At 41.3% G+C, this 19,019-nt stretch overlaps 1 protein-coding gene across 1 annotated transcript in view; it reads left to right on the top strand.

The window, feature by feature from the left end:
* Positions 1-18,729, top strand: part of plcl5 (phospholipase C like 5) — a 50,315-nt gene extending 31,586 nt beyond the window's left edge. Inside the window, exons 2-6 of the mRNA XM_062984664.1 lie at positions 4,587-7,076; positions 10,078-10,281; positions 11,695-11,770; positions 14,024-14,133; positions 16,665-18,729. Coding sequence (XP_062840734.1) covers positions 4,587-7,076; positions 10,078-10,281; positions 11,695-11,770; positions 14,024-14,133; positions 16,665-16,877 — 3,093 coding nt within the window. The 3' untranslated portion in view covers positions 16,878-18,729. The remainder of the gene's footprint in view (positions 1-4,586; positions 7,077-10,077; positions 10,282-11,694; positions 11,771-14,023; positions 14,134-16,664) is intronic.
* The last annotated feature ends 290 nt before the right edge of the window (positions 18,730-19,019 follow it).

Raw genomic sequence — 19,019 nt, 5'->3', positions numbered from 1 at the left:
AAACAAATGATATATTTCTTTGTGTCTGCATGTATTTAGTTTTCCGTACTGCAGTTTTCTTCCACTGCCCACCTACCAAAAACATGCAGACGGTCAGTTAGCTGCCTCTAATTGTGGTCTGCCTTTAGTCTGTGATGTCCAGGGTGTTTTCCACACTTGTAGCTAGTGTTGCTGTGCTGTTCTCAATGTACCATGACCCTTCACTATAAAGCAGTTACTAAACATAAATGATAGAATAAATAAATGAATGAATATATGCAACAGATTTAGACAGAGCTTATATTGTAACTGCAGTACAGCTTTAATACAAAGCAGTGAAGTTGATCTAATAACTTTAGCATTACGCCCAATAATGTATTTACAAATTCAAAATAGAAAAGAAATAAGCCTCGTTTAAAGGGAGCAGTGGGGCATCTCAGGTATAGAATGCAGTTTGAATTAATAAGCAATAGGAGGATGGATGGCTTCTCAGGCAGGTTGTACGCTGTTCCCTGGTTACTGAGCTCATCGTTTTCAGCATTAGTCTAACCTTGAGTGCAGTGTGTAGGACGGCTGACTTAAAGAGGAATTACACACGTCCCTACACCAACGCTCTGATATACTAACACACAGATATCGGGACTGAGCGTGTACGACCTGTAATGTGTTGTTAAACTGTAATTGTTAAACTGGAAAAATGTGCTACAATCATTCATATATCATCCACTTGATGTAAACAAGTTCTTAGATCCTCTGTGGTTTATATAAAATGTTTTTTTTTTAAGGAAGACGTGTTGGCATGACATATTTTCACAGTTCAAACAAATCGGGTGCTTCCCATGCCTCTGGTTACTGTTTATGTACTTCAGGTACTCCAGTTATCTCCCACCTCACAAAGCACATCTGTGGGGAAAAATCGGCCTAGAGTTAGCTTGGTGTCCTGTTTATGGCTAATTTCTTAATAATGGCTTTTTGTGTCACCTGCCAGTGGCAGATTTCTACTGAGAACTCACAGTGAAACACAATATGCTCTTCCTATTTCTCCACCTTTTATTCTAGCTCCTTGACCAGACAGTAGGGGTCATTGTTGTAGTGTCAAAAAAGTGATTTTCCTGGCCTTTCTCTCCCAGAGACATTTGCATTTTCATTCATGCCATAATTTAACAGGCGCTTTTATCCAAAGTGACTGTACACAATGCAAACAACTGAGGGTTAGTAGCCCTGCTTAAGGGCCCAACCACCAGGTAACCTGGCAGTGGTGGGGCTTGAATCAGCAATCTTTTGGTTACTAGTCCAGTGATTTAACTGCTGAACAATCGCTTTCCCTGTTGGGAGACTGTAGAGCAGCGGTCCCAAACCTTTTTTGCACCACGGACCAGTTTCATATAAGATACCATTTCACGGACCAGCTGGGGCGGGAGGAATTAAAATAAAATTATATGATGAGCATAATAAAAAACACAAAGTGCATAACAATACTACTCACTAATGATGGGAAATCAGTGGGAACCAGTAATAAATGACCCATAAATGACCGGTCAGGGACCACTGCTGTAGAGCATCCAGCCAGACCGTTGGCACCTCTAGGACTTACTCGTGTAGCTTTTTAAATGTTAATTCAAATATTAATAAATCATCAGTCATTATTTTTCTAATATCATTCTGACACACATTACTACACTGTGTAAAATCCAGATCCTGATTATAAACTGACCGATGTTTTGTCCATGTTGCCCTCACACTGATGAAGAACGATCATCCTCTTCTGTCTTCTTTTTGTTCTCTGTGCTTTGATGTTGCCCCTGACAGACGAGAATTAAAGCCCTTTAACCCCTAACATTTATTGAGGCTGTAATGTGCTTTCTCATAAGTATGCCCGATAGCAGCTCGAAACAAAGCAACTGTCCATTTAACAACAGGATGTGTAGTAGGTTAGAATTATTGGGAAAAGCACATCCTTAGTGTCATTTAATGCACCAAATCTTTTGTTCTTTATTGATCGTAGCTGCTATTTTACTGTATTGTCCTGACCATTAATCTGCATTAAGTTGTTTCTTTATAGACTTGTGGATACCACAAAATTGCTGTTTGGGGAAAGTCAATGCAAAAGCTGATTATGAATTGCACTGAAAATGAGCATGCCGATGCCCACAGACTTTCTAAATCTTGGCTCTTTTTAATGCCAGAGAGGTTTTATCTAACATGAATAACAGAACATCTCCAATCTTTTCCCCTCCATTTTCTCCCCAATTTTCCTTCCGTTTTAGTCGTATCCAATTACCCAAATGCATTACGCTTCCTCTCTACTGATGTTGACCTCCACTCTGATTGAGGAGAGCCGTGACTAACACACACCCCCTCCGACACGTGTGCAGTAGCTGACTGCATCTTCTCACCTGCATGAAGCGAGTTCATATGCGGATCAGCTATGTGCACGAAGAGACACACCCTGATCAAATTATCCCGTCTCTGTGCAGGCGCCATCAATAAGCCAGCAGAGGTTGTAATTGCATCAGTTATGAGGAATTCCATCTGGCACCCTCCCTACGAATGAGCCAATCGTTGTTCGTGTAGGTGTCAAGCCTGCTGGTAGCAGAGCTGAGATTCGAACTCACAAGTTCGAGAAGTGGAACATCTCCTACTTAAGTCAACAATCTATGTTTTTTAAATTATTGTTTTTTAAAAAACGGCTTATCGTCTAGTACTAACCCTACTCTTTTTATTCTATGACTGTAGTTGACTGTTTCTTAACCATATATTTGTAACCTGCAGATTTTTGTTTTGTTTTTGTGTTTTTTTAATTAAATGATGCTAGCTTACATCCAGATTTATGACGGACAAACAAAATATCTTCCAAATTTATTTTCTTTTTTATACAAATGGTTATAAAGCAAAAAAGCTTAATTTTAGCTCTGTGATTTGATGTTGCATAAAAGCATAATAACATAATATTAATTAGAATTAATTAATTAGTTTACACCTCAAAGCGTTTTATCAAAAAATGTCATATCAGAGAGTAAGATGCATGATTGTGCACAAACACAATACACCAAGGAGGATGTTTAGCATTGGCGTCGTATTTCAAAGGCGCAGACATTACATTTAAAAAGCAGGTCATTCTTTTTGATATTGAGATTATTATTATGCTTATAAATAAAGACAGAACTGGGTGTTCAGGTTTCTTTAGCCCAGAGAATAAATTATGTAGCTCTACATAAACACGACACAGACAGACGTTTAGAATTTATGACTTTTATTGGATGTGTTTGTGGTTACATGAGTAAACTTGCTTGTGTGAACATGATGTAATATTGACACTTTCCTGACACTTAAATAGCCTGTGGTTGTACAGTTGACTTAGTTATATATATTTGGATTGTTACATTAGCACACAATAAGTATGTATCATAAAAGTACACAGATGAGGCATAACATTATGACCACCTCCTTGTTTCTACACTCACTGTCCATTTTATCAGCTCCACTTATCATATAGAAGCACTTTGTAGTTCTACAATTACTGACTGTAGTCCATCTGTTTCTCTACATACATTTTTAGCCTGCTTTCACCCTGTTCTTCAATGATCAGGACCCCCACAGGATCACCACATAGCAGGAATTATTTAGGTGGTGGATCATTCTCAGCACTGCAGTGACACTGACATGATGGTGGTGTGTTAGTGTGTGTTGTGCTGGTATGAGTGAATCAGACACAGCAGCGCTGCTGAAGTTTTTACACACCTCACTGTCACTGCTGGACTGAGAATAGTCCACCAACCAAAAATATCCAGCCAACAGCGCCCCGTGGGCAGCGTCCTGTGACCACTGATGAAGGTCTAGAAGATGACCGACTCAAACAGCAGCAATAGATGAGCGATCGTCTCTGACTTTACATCTACAAGGTGGACCAGCAAGGTAGGAGTGTCTAATTAAGTGGACAGTGAGTGGACACAGTATTTAAAAACTCCAGCAGCGCTGCTGTGTCTGATCCACTCATACCAGCACAACACACACTAACACACCACCACCATGTCAGTGTCACTGCAGTGCTGAGAATGATCCAACACCTAAATAATACCTGCTCTGTGGGGGTCCTGATCATTGAAGAACAGGATGAAAGCAGGCTAAAAAGTATGTAGAGAAACAGATGGACTACAGTCAGTAATTGCAGAGCTACAAAGTGCTTCTATATGGTAAGTGGAGCTGATAAAATGGACAGTGAGTGTAGAAACAAGGAGGTGGTTTTAATGTTATGGCTGATTGGTGTACATTAATATAAGGGACAGACCTCCCAAACAGTCTGTTAATGTAAGTGGGGCAGGTTGTTATTAAGTCTTACAAATCTGAATTTGCTTATTGTCTTTTTTCATTGTCTATTAAGCCTCATTGTCTTTTCTTCATACTTGTTTATTAAAATTGATTGACCAGAGTAAACACACATTAGGATGCCTATATCCTTAATTCTTCTTTTTTGTTAATGTTGCATTTCGTTACAACCTATTGTGCTAGTCAGAAAATAGAGATTCAGCCACTATCTCAAAGCATTTCTAGACAACTTATACAACTTAGACAATATACTGACCACCTCTGTTTTGCTATGTTTGCAGAACACCTCCAAGCAGCGGCAGGTGAGAAAGAAGACCGTCTCCTTTAGCTCCATGCCAAGTGACCGCAAGATGAACAGCACCGCTGCCTGTATGGCCTTCATGTTGGAGGGCTGCGAGATGAAGAAAGTTCGATCCAACTCGCGCATGTACAACCGATATTTCCTCCTGGACCCAGACCTGCGCTGGCTCCGATGGGAGCCCTCGAAGAAGGATTCGGAGAAGGCCAAGCTGGAGATCAAGAGCATCAAAGAGGTGCGGTTAGGAAAGAAAACCCCTGTCCTGCGCAGCAATGGCCTCTCAGATCAGTTTCCGGATGAGTGCGCTTTCTCCATCATTTATGGAGACAACTATGAGTCTCTGGATTTAGTGGCAAGCACAGCAGATGTGGTGAGCACATGGGTGATGGGGCTGCGATACCTGGTCTCATACGGCCGGCACATGGTTGGCGTTGTCGAACCCACCCAGACGAGCGTAAGAACGTCTTGGATCGGCTCAGTATTTGAACTAGCCGATACTGAGAGGGACGGACACATTGACTTGTTCCGCGCAACACAGATTATTAAGGGACTTAATCCGGGTATGAGGGAGTCACGGATTGAGCTCAAGTTCAAAGAACTTCAGAAAGCCAAAGATTGCTATGGTGAGGGTATTGACTCAGACTTGTTTGTGGAGGCTTATTGTGAGCTCTGCACAAGACCCGAGATATTTTTCCTGCTTGTTCAGTTTTCTAGCAACAAGGAATATCTGGATTTTAAGGACTTAATGATGTTTGTAGAAGTCGAGCAGGGAGTAGAGGGTGTGACGGAGGATATGTGCCGAGAGATTGTGCGGAAGTACGAGCCATCAGCAGAAGGTCGTAGCCTTGGCTTCCTGTCCATTGACGGTTTCACGCACTACCTCCTGTCGCCCGAATGCCACATTTTTGACCCACAGCACAAAAGCGTTTGTCAGGACATGACGCAACCCCTGTCTCACTACTACATCAATTCGTCACACAATGCCTCCCTACTTGAGGACCATTACTGGGGATCCTCAGACATCAGCAGCTATGTCCGTGCCCTGAGAATAGGTTGCCGCAGCCTGGAGGTAGTAGTGTGGGATGGTCCTGATTGTGAACCAGTTGTCTACGTTGGCAGCTCAGTGGCCTCCCAACTGGCCTTTTCCAAAGTATTGGATGTCATTAACCAATATGCCTTTGAGAGCTCAGAGTATCCTTTGATCCTGTGCCTGGTGACGCACTGCAGCATCCCACAACAGAGGGTCATAGCCCAGCACATAAAGAAGATTCTGGGGGACAAACTGCACACCGAACCCCCAAGTCCAGATGATCACTACCTGCCTTCACCTGAACAACTAAAGGGCAAGATCCTTCTGAAAGGGAAATGTCTCCCACCGGACAACCAGGATTCTGAAGGCGAGGTGACCGATGAGGAGGAAGGGCTGGAGATGTCACGCCGCATGGTCGGCGCAGACGAGAAGGACCATCTCAACGGCTTCGGCTACAAGCGCCAGCGACTGTGTAAGGAACTGTCTGATCTCGTAACCCTTTGCAAATCTGTCCAGTTCAGAGACTTTGAGTCCTCCAAAAGGGAACAGAAACAGTGGGAGATATGTTCCTTCAACGAGGTGGATGCTAATCGCTTCGCAAATGAGTACCCTGAGGACTTTGTCAGCTATAACAAGCGTTTCCTGTCACGGATATATCCTACTCCTATGCGCATTGATGCCAGCAATATGAACCCACAAGACTTTTGGAAGTGTGGTTGCCAGATCGTGGCTATGAATTACCAGACACCAGGGCTGATGATGGACCTGAATTTGGGATGGTTTAGGCAAAACGGGAACTGTGGTTACGTCCTGCGGCCTGCAATAATGCGTGAGGAGGTCTCGTACTTTAGTGCCAATGCTCGTGACTCTTTACCTGGTGTGTCTGCCCAGCTACTCCACATCAAGGTGATCAGTGGCCAAAACTTGCCAAAACCTCGTGGCTCAGCAGCAAAAGGGGACGTGGTCGAGCCGTATATCTATGTAGAGATCCATGGCATCCCTGCAGATTGTGCTGAGCAGCGCACGAAGACCGTCTCCCAGAACGGCGACAATCCGATTTTTGATGAAAGCTTCGAGTTCCAGATCAATCTCCCTGAACTAGCGGTGCTGCGCTTTGTGGTTCTCGATGATGACTTTATTGGGGATGAGTTTATTGGCCAGTATACCATCCCTTTCGAATGCCTGCAGCCTGGCTATCGTCATGTACCACTGCAGTCCCTTACAGGTGAATTTTTGCCAAATACCACGTTATTTGTTCACATTGCCATTACGAACAGGCGTGGTGGGGGCAAAGCTCACAAGAGGGGTCTTTCAGGGAGGAAGGGCCGCAAGGCCAGGGAGTACACGTCAACTAAGGCCACTGGAATCAAGGTAGTGGATGAACTCTTCAGGGCTTCCACACAGCCACTAAGAGAAGCAACGGATCTGCGGGAAAATGTGCAGGTAAGGCTTGTTCACAGAAAAGGCTTGTATTTAATGATACTAATATAACTAAAGGCAAAAACCACAGCAAGTGAAACCGGCTTAATAGTTTTAAACAAAATGGGTTGAAATATCCAAATGAGAAAGCATTTTTAGAAAACATTGGTAGATTTTTCACTTTGATGCTGAATTTGCATTTTCCCTTTAGGCAGAGCTTGTTTCAGTTCTGTTGATTACTTTGGCTGTTTTTACTGCAGCTTTGAAACTCAAAGAATTATCAGCAGACCACAGTTACAAACTGGTTTTTAATGAAAAAGTTGGGACATTTTGTAAAGTGCAATAAAAGGAAACAGAAGAAAAGAAAGGAAAATGAAGATTTCCAATGCTTTCACTGATCAGCGTCTTTGTATTGTGTGAATAGAAACACATTTAGAATTTGATACCTTCAACACATTCCAAAAAGTTAGAGAAGAGAGAAGCCAGTCTGTTCAAAAAGAACATTTCTCAATGCAAGCTCGCAAATAAATTATAATCTACTGTTTTAACATTGTGACTCAGGAAATCTGGAGAGATATCAGTCAATAAAGGGCAAAACCAGAGACCCCCGCTGAATGTGCATGACCATTGAGCTCTCAGACAGCATTGCATGAGAAATCATCATGTTACTGTGAAAAATATAGCCACATAGGCCTGGGAGTACTTCAACTTTTTTGGAGGGTGTTGCAGGCATCACATTCTAAAGGTGCTTATATTTACAACATATAATAGTTGATCAATGAAAACATTGAAAAAAGTTCGGGGCCACATAAAACAAACTTAAAGATGATCTTCTTAACTTCTTACACTTAGCTTTCTCAGCTGGATATTTGGATCAGTGCATCCGTACTTAATTGCATCCATTTGTCACTTAATAAATGTGTATTGATCGTCTGCCAGTTTGCTTTTAACATTTGAACTGAACAACAGAGACGTGTAAATGCTACGAGGCTGTAGCAGATGAGATTTTATGTACCAGTTTGTTCATTTTTATTAGGTGTGGGTTATTAAAATAAAGACTTGCTCACTTCCTGTTTGAGGTTAATGGGAGCTTTGGTGAGGCCAAAGGATTTTCATACACCAAGAACATTATGAGGACAAATTCTGATTCAGACAGTGTGATGGTGGTGAGTTAATTTGTATAGTTAAGCTCATTAGTGGTTTGGGTGATGCGTAACAGTCGAGGGAGAGAAAAAAAACTTGATCGTGATTTTATCTGCTCTGCTGTAGGGTTTCTCCTGTTTGAATGAAGTGTTTTCTAGCTGGTTCACTTATTTAATACGTAATATAACAGTAATAACAGTGTTAGTTGACGTTTGGCAATTAGCACTGCACAGCTCAACACCATAGAGGCTTTGTATCAGTCAGTACAGATTGTGGTGCTTAAGTCGTGGTTTCATTATAATTGTGTCCGGACGTCTGCATTAATAATGCTTTCTTAGTTAAACAAAAAATTTTTATAGCTAGTGGTACATAGGATTATATACAGTATGTATGGCCCCATTTACACAAAGCAAGAACCCGAGCTTAACAATGCTACTTTGTCCAAAAGGAAACAAATTTCCATAAACACACAAAATTTTTTGGAAAACATTTCCAGAAAGGTGAAGGCTGTTAAATCTGCTGAAGCAGAGCCAACTCCATATTAATGCTCCTGATTTTGGATTGAGACGTCCATCATCCTCCTGATTAGGTGTGCACATGTATATATGCAAAGCAGAACAGTTATACTGGACTAGTAATCAAACGGTCACTGGTTTAAGCCCCACCACTGCCAGGCTGTCACTGTTGGGCCTTTCAGCAAGGCCCTTAACCCTCAAATGCTAAGACAATATACTGTCGCTGTAAGTTGGATAAAAAAGATTATGAGTGATACAGTCTGGGCATTTGAGGGTTGAGGGCCTTGCTCAGGGGCCCAACAGTGGCAGCTTGGCAGTGGTGGGCCTTGAACCAGCAACCTTCTGACTACTATTCCAGTACCTTAACCGCTGAGCTACCCCTGCAATGCTGACTGATGAGCCAAAACATATGCCGTCTATTTTGCTGTCAAAACAGCTCTGACCCACAGAGACATTTACGGCATTTAGCAGACGTTTTTATCCAAAGCGACTTACATTACAGTTACAGTATACAGTCTGAGCAATTGAGGGTTAAGGGCCTTGCTCAAGGGCCCAACAGCAGCAACCTGGCAGTGGTGGGGCTTGAACCAGCGACCTTCTTACTAGTCCAGTATCTTAACCGCTAGGCTACAACATGTTTTAATTTTTTATGTATTTTAATTAAGCCATCACATTCGAATATACTGTATGTATGTGATGTGTATTTTGTGATTTTTGTAATTGTCATATTTTTCGTACTGTAATATCTGATGTGTTTGTGTGTCAGAAACAATAAGATTACAGTTATTGCATCATTACTGGTGCTGGTGTCACTAAAGAACAAACTCACTTGCACCTGCATTAAGTAATGAGATCTGTGATTTTCTGATTTATGTTTTCATCTGGAATATAATGACATGATAGATAAGAAAAGACTTGCGTCAAATGAAAAGGTAGTGATGATGAATTACTTTACTTCTCCCAGAAAAGCTTAATTTTTATTTCCGTTTCTGTAACAGCATGAAAGGTGCGACAAGATCCAAACTGTTCGCTGCTCCAGGAAATGAGATTTTCTGGTTAATTTAGATGAAAACCAGATAAATAACTGCCCACATCATTAGTTTATATTGAATAATAATAATAATAATGAAGACATTGTATTAATGTTTTAATAAAATGAATTTTAATAAAGATAAAGTCTCTTAAATAAACCGTCCCACCTGTGACATTTGACCAGTACCTCATAAAACAGTGTGATGCACTACGACCCCAAAACGTCATGATGATTCAAATTACCTTAATGCATTCCTGTATTTTACACACCTGTAGAACGTTCTGAGAATGTAATTTTGTAAATGTGTGTGTTTGTGTGTGTAAACCTGGGACAGAACGCGTTGGTATCCTTTAAGGAGTTGTGTGGACTGACCCCCGCGGCTAACATGAAGCAGTGTATCCTGGCTGTTTCCTCATGGCTGCTGAACAGTGAGCGTTCTCTGCGTGTCTCTGTGGATCTGAGTGGATCGTACCCCACCATGGAGGCTCATGGGATCGTCCCCGAACTACTGCGTAAAGTTCTTACTGCCTACGACACGGTGAGGAGCAGTGTGACACAGGGGAACAGGGGGTTGGTAAATTAACAGGGGGTCTTCAACCTGTCTTGCACCCGTGTGGCCCACACTTCTGTTCTGTAGGCTCATTGTTTTTCTTCATTAGTGCACATGTGTGGCCTGCAAGGCTGGCTTTTGGGAAGTGCTGCCACCCAGCAATTTTAGGGTCACTTACAGAGGTTTAACAGGTGTTGCATAGTGTCATTGTGCTTATACTTTCCTCTCAGTTTTAGCTTTTTGACAAAGGAAAGCAGGTTTTTCTCTGAGATCTGCCCAGTGCATTATTTATTTCCAGTCAGTCCTGACCGGACTGTCAGTCCCTGCTGTTAAGAAGTATCCCCATGACATGATGAAACCACTATCATATTTTACAGTGCAGTAATAAAGTACAATAATATATTCTTAGATCCTTGGTTGCCTAAAGAATGGTTTTATATCTTGCTCAAGAACCATTTTTGTGCCCCAATGAACTGAATCATATTTCTCATTAATCATCATAAACGTTTAGACTTTGTGGATTATTGTTTGTGGAGGGGAAAATGTGGCACCAACATTTTTTTGGAGAGTCATCCATTATAAATCTATTTTGAGCACCATAATGTGGCATCACTCTAAGGAATCTTCTCTGGCACCTTTTTATTAGACGTGTGTTGGTGGTGTTACCTGGCTGATGTGTTTTTTTAGGTTTGAGACGTGCAGTATATACAGCGCTGAAATTTCCACTTCAGTCTCATCAGACCACAAGACTTGCAAGTGCCGTTTTGCAAATTCGTTGCAAGCGTGCATGTTTTTTTCAGTAATGGCATCTATCTAGCAACTTTCCCATATGGGCACTATTGACGTAAATCATTGTTGGTCTTGAAACACAGGCAGCTCAGTCAGAGCGACGGTTGGTGTCAGAGGAGTCATTATAATCAGTTTCCTTTCTAGATTAGTCTGACTGTACTAGGTTAGAAATGCAAACATTCTTATTTATGGCAAATATGCAAATTCTGCAAAAAAACCAAAAAAAAAACCCTGTAATTTAAAGAGTATCCAGTGACTTGTGCATTGAGACACAAAATAAAAAAAGAAAACCTGAAACCTATAAGATGTGGATGTGAATTGACCTTTATATAAGGACACGTGATTGCTCCACTCATACATTTAGGGTTTTTCTTGTTTCAAATTAAGTGTTTAATCAAATTTGGACAGCTCTCTCACCTTCACCTTGATTGCAACCTGCTGTAAGAAATCCTGATGTATTTTATGATAATAAGTTCTACCCCCCACACTTTCAAACAAACCTCAATCTCTAGCACAGCATGGAAATGTCTGTCAGCGTTCGTTTGTATGTGTGTATCTGTGTTTCATTTCCTGAGATTTAACTTCCTGTTTCCTGTCACTGGCTTCCTGTAGATGATCCAGACAAGTCGGACTCTGATTGAATCAGCTGACAGTGTGTACTCCAAACTGACACAGTCACAGCGGGCAGGTAGAATACACACACACTCATATGCACACACACTCACACACACTCACACACACACACACACACACTATCACACACTCACAGTTTTAAAAGTTTACCATCTATAAGATGCCAGTTTATTAAATGTGCTCAGTTACTTAATTATGCCCTTTATGCTTTACCTCATGGGTGTCACTGCGATGGATTGACATCCTGTCTGGGCTTTATTGCTGCATTGCACCCAGTGATTACAGGGGGAAGCTGGATCAACGGTCACCCTGACCAGGATAAAATGCTAGTAAAGCATGAGAAGAATAACAATAATAATAATAAAAAGAATATTGACATTAAAATATTCTTCTTATTATTATTATTGTTATTCTTGTTTTACACACTGTGTTATTTTCATGACAGGACAGGTAGTTACTGGTTACACACAATTCATCAGTTCAAGTTTTAAATGTCAAACACAGTCATGGACAATTTTGTATCTCCAATTCACCTCACTTGCACGTCTTTCAACAAGGTTCTGCTAGGGCGGGATGACCGGACTATGTGCGTGGGGTTTTCAAATGCTGTGTAAGGACCCTGATTAGCAGATAGTCACCTGTGCAGAGTGCATGGGTGAAAAAGGGTTCCGCTAAGAGCTGCACGCGGGTCGGAGGAGGTGTGAACAGCAATATACCCACCTCAACTGCAATCAGGGATCCCCCAGCAGCGGAAGACAAATTGACTACACTAAATTGGGAGAAAATGGGAAAAAATGCAGAAATAAACTAGAAAAAAAAGTAGTTTGCTTACTGTAAATTGCCAACATTTGCGTTTTGGAAAACCCCTACCCTGCACTTACAACCCACGTGTTACCACACATACAGTCTAAATGTACACGTGCACAGTTTTGTCACGCTTTCAGCAGCTTGCAGCAGTTTTGTTTTGTAACGTTACAGCCTGATCTTATTAGCATGTGTTAAATACCTCATCCAGCAGTTTGATGTTCAGTATTCGTGTTCTGTCCTGTTACAGTCCTGTCCTGTATTGCCATGGCAATGTCGTCCCCGTCCCTGCTCAAGTTTGAAAGAATATCAATAAGTAAACAAGTGCTCGCCCACCTCTCTCTCCTGCTCTCGCTCTCATTCGCTTGTTTTTCTTAGTCTACCTAATGCTCAGAGGGAGGCTGAATCATTCCTTTCACTAATGGCCCTCTGTTCCATCTCTCACAAAAACTCACACATGCAGGAACACACACACTCAGCTGAGAGTAAGAGTTTTAGATTACGTTTCATGTTTTTTTTAATTAATATTGTATATCGCTGTTCTAGTCCTCACAGCTACCTGCCTCTTAATTACATGTGTGTGTTGTCAGAGAGAGAGTGTGTTTACTTATTAACCAACCATAAGGACCACCCACCTAATATGCTGTCAAAACAGCTCCGAGCCCCTGAGACATTATTTCCATAAGACCAGTAAATAACTTCTGGGGTTTTTGGTACCAAGACGTTTCAGTCAGGAGCTTCGACGTCTGTACGTTGTGAGTCGGATCGTCCTGCAGTGCATCCTGGTGCCTCTCCTCCGGGGGTAAATGCACTACTGCCAACATGATCTTAGAGAAAACAGAATATACCAGATCAGATCAGTCCATCTTTCAGTCCTTAAATTCCAGTTCTGAAGCCTGTGTGCCTTGTAGGTGCTGTGAACAGTGAATGGGAATTAGCACAGACACTGACTGGTGTGTGACTATGCAGCCCTAAACACAGAAGGTTTGATGCACAGTGTGCTGGGACTAATTCACCTTATTACCAGCATAAAAACAATCTCAAGTTCATCTGTTGAGCTATCCTGGTGGAAGCGGTCTCTGGCGGTCTGGTCAGGATGAGAGTCGTAAATCACATGTGATGATCTTTGACGTCCCAGTTTCACAAATAAATAAAGAACTTATTAAAATGTGTGCGTTTGATGTAGATGTCTTTTCGAAGAATGGTGTTTCATTCCTCCCGTACTGGTGCAAAAAATTAAGAATTTGTGCCAAGCTTTATTAAAGCTGATAAGATGACTCACATGTACCCATCTGTGCAACTGGTTTCTGTGTTAAATCTTTTTTGTACTGTTAGATAATGCAAATAAGATGGGACTGGTTGCAACTAGATGAAAAATGTTGTAGAACCTATGATGTATGTTATCCAAAAATCTTATAATTTTTTCCTCCAGTGTCTTTAATCAGTATTCAGTTAGGATTATGATGATGATGGTGTGGTGTGATGGTGTGTTTTGATCGTATAGGATTGGATTTTCATGAAGACCTGCACAGAATCGGTGCTAAAGAGGGTCTGAAGGGGAGGAAGCTGCAGAAGGCCATGGAGAGCTACGCCTGGAACATTACTGTACTCAAGGTCAGACATGTGCACCTTACAAACCATGTGTATGGATGCAAATAATGAAGGATGCTGCAGACACTGAGCATCTTCTCCGATTTCACCCGATTTAGCGTGGCCAATTAGTCTTCCGCTGCTGGGAACCCCGATTGTGTTCAAGGAGGGTATATTTTCCTGCTCCACGCCCCTTACGACGTGTGCGCAGTCCCTCGACCCCATCTTTTCTTCCCGCATTTCGGTGGATTCACACATGAGGCTCATCCACATCTGCACAGATGCTTCGGTCTGCTAACCAGAGTCCTTTCACAGCGTTTGAAGACCCCACCTACTTATTCCGGTTATTTCCCCAACCAGCAGACACGGTGGCCAATTTGTGTCTGCTGCACGCACTGCCAATTGTGCCCAGCCGACCGGTAGCAGAGCCTTGGTGTTCAGAATCTCAGCGCTGGTGTGCTAGCAGAATATCCCGCTGCACCACCTGGGCACCTCCAATAAACACTTTTAGAATGCATTGGAATGCTGCAAGACAGGCCTTCTTGTGGGCACAAATTCCTATAAACATGTTCCAGAATCTGGTGGAAAAGCCTAAACAATACAATAAATGCAGTTACAGCCCATATTACCCATACTGCCCAAGCATATTTATTATGACAAACATGCATCATTTTTTTCTGCGCGTGATATTCTGTATAACCTGCCATTACATGTTTCAAGCCTCTGTGATGAAGGTTCTCTCCATACTCTTCCTCTTTTCTCTCTGCAATCCAAATGGCTGTGCGTCACGCCAGCATCCATAATTTATGTTTTAAAATCTATGATTTATTTATATCAAGAGGACATTATTTAGGTCAGGAAGACTGGTCAGTGCACATGAAGCAGGCAGAGTCAGGGCCGTGGTATAGACTGGCACTGCAGCTGGCATATATTACAGGTTATTACAGGTGGAGAAGCTCGTCCTGTTCTCAGTGTTCTCCTCTCGTCTCTGGACTCTTACTGTCCTCTCCTGTTTTATTCTAGCCTCTCGTGTGCCTAGTACTGTTTTCTCTTTTTTCAGAAATACAGCATCACAGCATGTGTGTGTGTGTGTGTGTGTGTGTTTGATCCATGTTTTAATAGCAGAACAAAACAGGTGAAACAATCTTAGTATGGGAAACATCTCAGAATTGCTCTGCGCTTTCTGTTAACAGCTCCAGTGACAGCTGGCTGTGCCGACATCATATGGCCAAAAGAATGTGAACACCTGACCATGAGCTTGTAGGAAATCCTATTATATGAGATTTTGGAGTGTGTCTCTGAGACTTTATTACCCTTCAGTCATAAAGACCATTTGGGTGGTCAGGCACTAATGTTTGACGACAACATGTTTGTCTCCTAATGAGGCGGAGGTCAGACATCTGTAGGTCATTTCACATTTTACTCGCCACACTGGGTCTTTATGGACATTGTTTTGTGCTCAGCCGTCCAGGAACATGAACAGACCTTACAAACTGTTTCCAAAATACTGGAATCATTCAAATTGATTGTATATAACTGATTTTATACACCTGCTATTATTAAGAGGGTCTGAAACAGCTGAATTAGGATTGATATCCACACACTTGTAGGTAACTTGTTTGGATTTGTGTGTTTTTAGTTTTGATTTAATGCTGGTGTTGTGTGAAACTATTGAAAAGTTGTAGTGCTGTGTAAAAGAATCATGTTTAGGGGTCTCAGGTGGTTTTGGAAATAGGATTTTCTCTGTGTTCTTTTTCTAATGAAGGGTGGCTTCAATTTGGCATCCCCATCCTCTGGATCAGAGGAGGCCAGTGGGATTGTTTTAACAGGGTTTATAAAGCAGGTACTACCGCCCTGTGTAGCGGTACAAGCTGAGCTGAGTGTTATCTTGCATTATACTGACCTCTGCCGGCAAAAACTGAATATTGCATAGGAAAGCATTATGTATACATTCATTTATTTTTAATTTAAGGTGTGTCTGTCCAGTGCCAGCTTTAAACACTGGGCACAACAATCTATACATTCAAATTTTTTTAATGTAAAGTGTGTCCAGTGCTACCTTAAAACATTGGGCACAACACTGTATACATTCATCTATTTCTAATTTGAGGTGTGTTCAGTGCCACCTTAACACACTGGGCACAACACTGTATACATTCATTTATTTCTAATTTGAGGTGTGTTCAGTGCCACCTTAAAACACTGGGCACAACAATCTATACATTCATCTATTTCTAATTTAAGGTGTGTCCATTCATCTATTTCTAATTAAAGATGTGTCAAGTACCACCTTAAAACACTGGGCACAACACTATATATTCATCTATTTCTAATTGAAGGTATGTCAGGTGCCACCTTAAAACACTGGTCACAACACTATACAGTCATCTATTTCTAATTTGAGGCGTGTCCGTTGCCGTTGCTATCATTGGGCAAAACACAGGAACACACTGAGATAATCAGCCTGGGACAGAGGATATTTCAAACATTTTTAGCACGTACACATTAAATGTTAAACTGACAGATGTGTCCACATTTCTCTGTGTGTTTCTCAGGGTCAGGCGGACCTGTTAAAGCATGCTAAAGCTGAGGCCATAGACACTCTGAGGCAGATCCACTGTGCCGCCCAATCCTGCGGCCTGGCCAAAAACGGAGCCTCCACGTCGCCCTCTTCGCCTCTGCTCCCTCCTCATCCACGCCCTCATGGACCCTTACACAGCATTCCTGAGACAGAACCCCCCACTACAGACCCAGCCACCCCACACTGACACACAGACTGAGATCGATAGAGAGACAGATAGAAAAAAAGAAAGACGGAATTACAGGGATAAGAAAGAAATGATAAAAGATTTTTGAAATGCAGTAATAAAGGTGCAGACACAAGTTGGCGTCCAGATGTGAAGTCCACCAGTGGTTAGTGTGTACTAAACTTGCAGATGTAATAGCATAATTAAGCAGCTATAAAGCCTCTGACTTTGCCTTTAACTGGAGCCGTGTAGGGATTTGACACACCAAGCCAAAATAAAAGAAGGCAGTTGTAGCTGGTTAAGGTTCTGGACTAGTAATCAGAAGGTTGCTGGTTTGAACCTGACCATTGCCAGGTTACCACTGTTGGGCCCTTGAGCAAGACTTTTAACTCTCAGTTGTCAAGACTGTATACTGTAACTCGCTTAGGATAAAAGCATCTGCTAAATGCCATACATTTAAACTAGTTCATGCATGGCCATCTTAGGGATTGAAGGGATTAAATAGTAAACACATTATTACCATTTGAGTGTATTTGGAGTATGAAAAATGTAGGCAAATGATAGTTTTACGAACCATTTTCCAGCTCATTTAGTTCTAATAAATGATGCTTTTTTGCAAGCAATGAGAGGATACATGGTATCGTATTGTATATGGCTGCAGTGTATTGTTTCTACAGCATCTGTTAGTCTGGGGTAACAGCTCCTAATCCGATCATGACAGTGTGCACAATATCGTTTGTACAATTCAGTTCTAGTCCAGAGAAGAGGAAAATATTAGATACACCGTCTGCTCTCCTGAGTGTGTTATATGGTTCGTTTTTCTTTGTCTTTATTGATTTGCTTGGCTAAACAGGCAGGCAGTGTATTCTGTCTCTGAGCGGGCATCTGCCACTAAGCACGAGCAATCAGGGATGAAGGATGTTAACAGTCGCAAACCGGTGGCATCAGTGCAGACATTCAGCCCCAAACTCTCAGTCGGCTTGGTGTGTTCCAGGGCGTTTACACTGTAACCAAATAACAGAGGATACATGGAACTCTACTCCTAAACCTGGGCTGGTATTTATTAAGTGCAATAAATATAAGTCTGATAATTGCAAAGACTGGTGTCATAAAACAGTCACTTTTAGTCACTTTTATCATTTGATGAATACCAGCCTGGTCTATATTTTTACATACATTTATCCTGTTTCACATCCTTCCATTTTTAGCTCACTGCTAACGTCTGCCCGCTGGTGGACTTTGTACTGTAGCAGCCATTAGTTTGGCCCCCAGGTCTGCGTTTAATAATACAGAGAGATCGAGCGAAGTCATAAATATACTGAAGGATAAAAGCACGGGTGGAATATGCCGAATGCACACGTTTTAAACCTCGCATCGCTGTTTTATTTTACATTTACATCTTTCATCCTTGCACTTTTATTCAGGATGCTGTGTGTGAAAATGTTTTTATGAAGTGACTAAACTGGAACTTTGATTTCTCAATTACAGGCGGAAAATCTGTGATGTCAAAAAAACCTTCATACAGCAAATAATAACAACTGTAAAATAATCAAACCAGTCAGTTTAGAACTATTTAAAAGTCTGTAACTTCTAGGTCAAAACATTTCACACCAGGGAAAATATTCTGTATGTGAACAAAGTGAATATTGTATTAACTACTGTAACTATTGTGGATGGGTATCATTAATATTATTTTATAATTCCTGTATGTCCTGCTGTAACCATGATGCAGATCTTACTGTAGGGCAAAAAGGTCAATATTATAAAGGAGGGAGGGAGAGGGGTAGGTGTTATGTCATCTGTAGAAATATACTTTCTTTTATTTCATTTCTAAAGGATGTAATATATTATAAAAGTAAAACGTCATTAGAAATATTTGCTTCCTGTTATTTATTTATTTGGTATTCGACAACCTTAAGTTTCAGATTAATAACGTATATGCTGAAAGTTTTAAAGAAATAAATATAGTTTACACTATTTTTCATGTCTTAGCTGTTAAAATAAAGTTGCCAGAAAAGTTGCCAGTTTTTTACAGCAATAATATGAACCATGCTTGGATTCCTAAAGGACCCTTTATATTATTGCTCTTTACATTTTTGTTGGTGCTGCAATGAACTAAAATCATGTAAGAGAGTTATTATTTTTTGGGCTGATTTTGCATTA

Source organism: Trichomycterus rosablanca, chromosome 22, assembly GCF_030014385.1.
Source record: "Trichomycterus rosablanca isolate fTriRos1 chromosome 22, fTriRos1.hap1, whole genome shotgun sequence".
Taxonomy (NCBI): Eukaryota; Metazoa; Chordata; class Actinopteri; order Siluriformes; family Trichomycteridae; genus Trichomycterus; species Trichomycterus rosablanca.
This window is presented reverse-complemented; position numbering and strand designations above follow the sequence as displayed.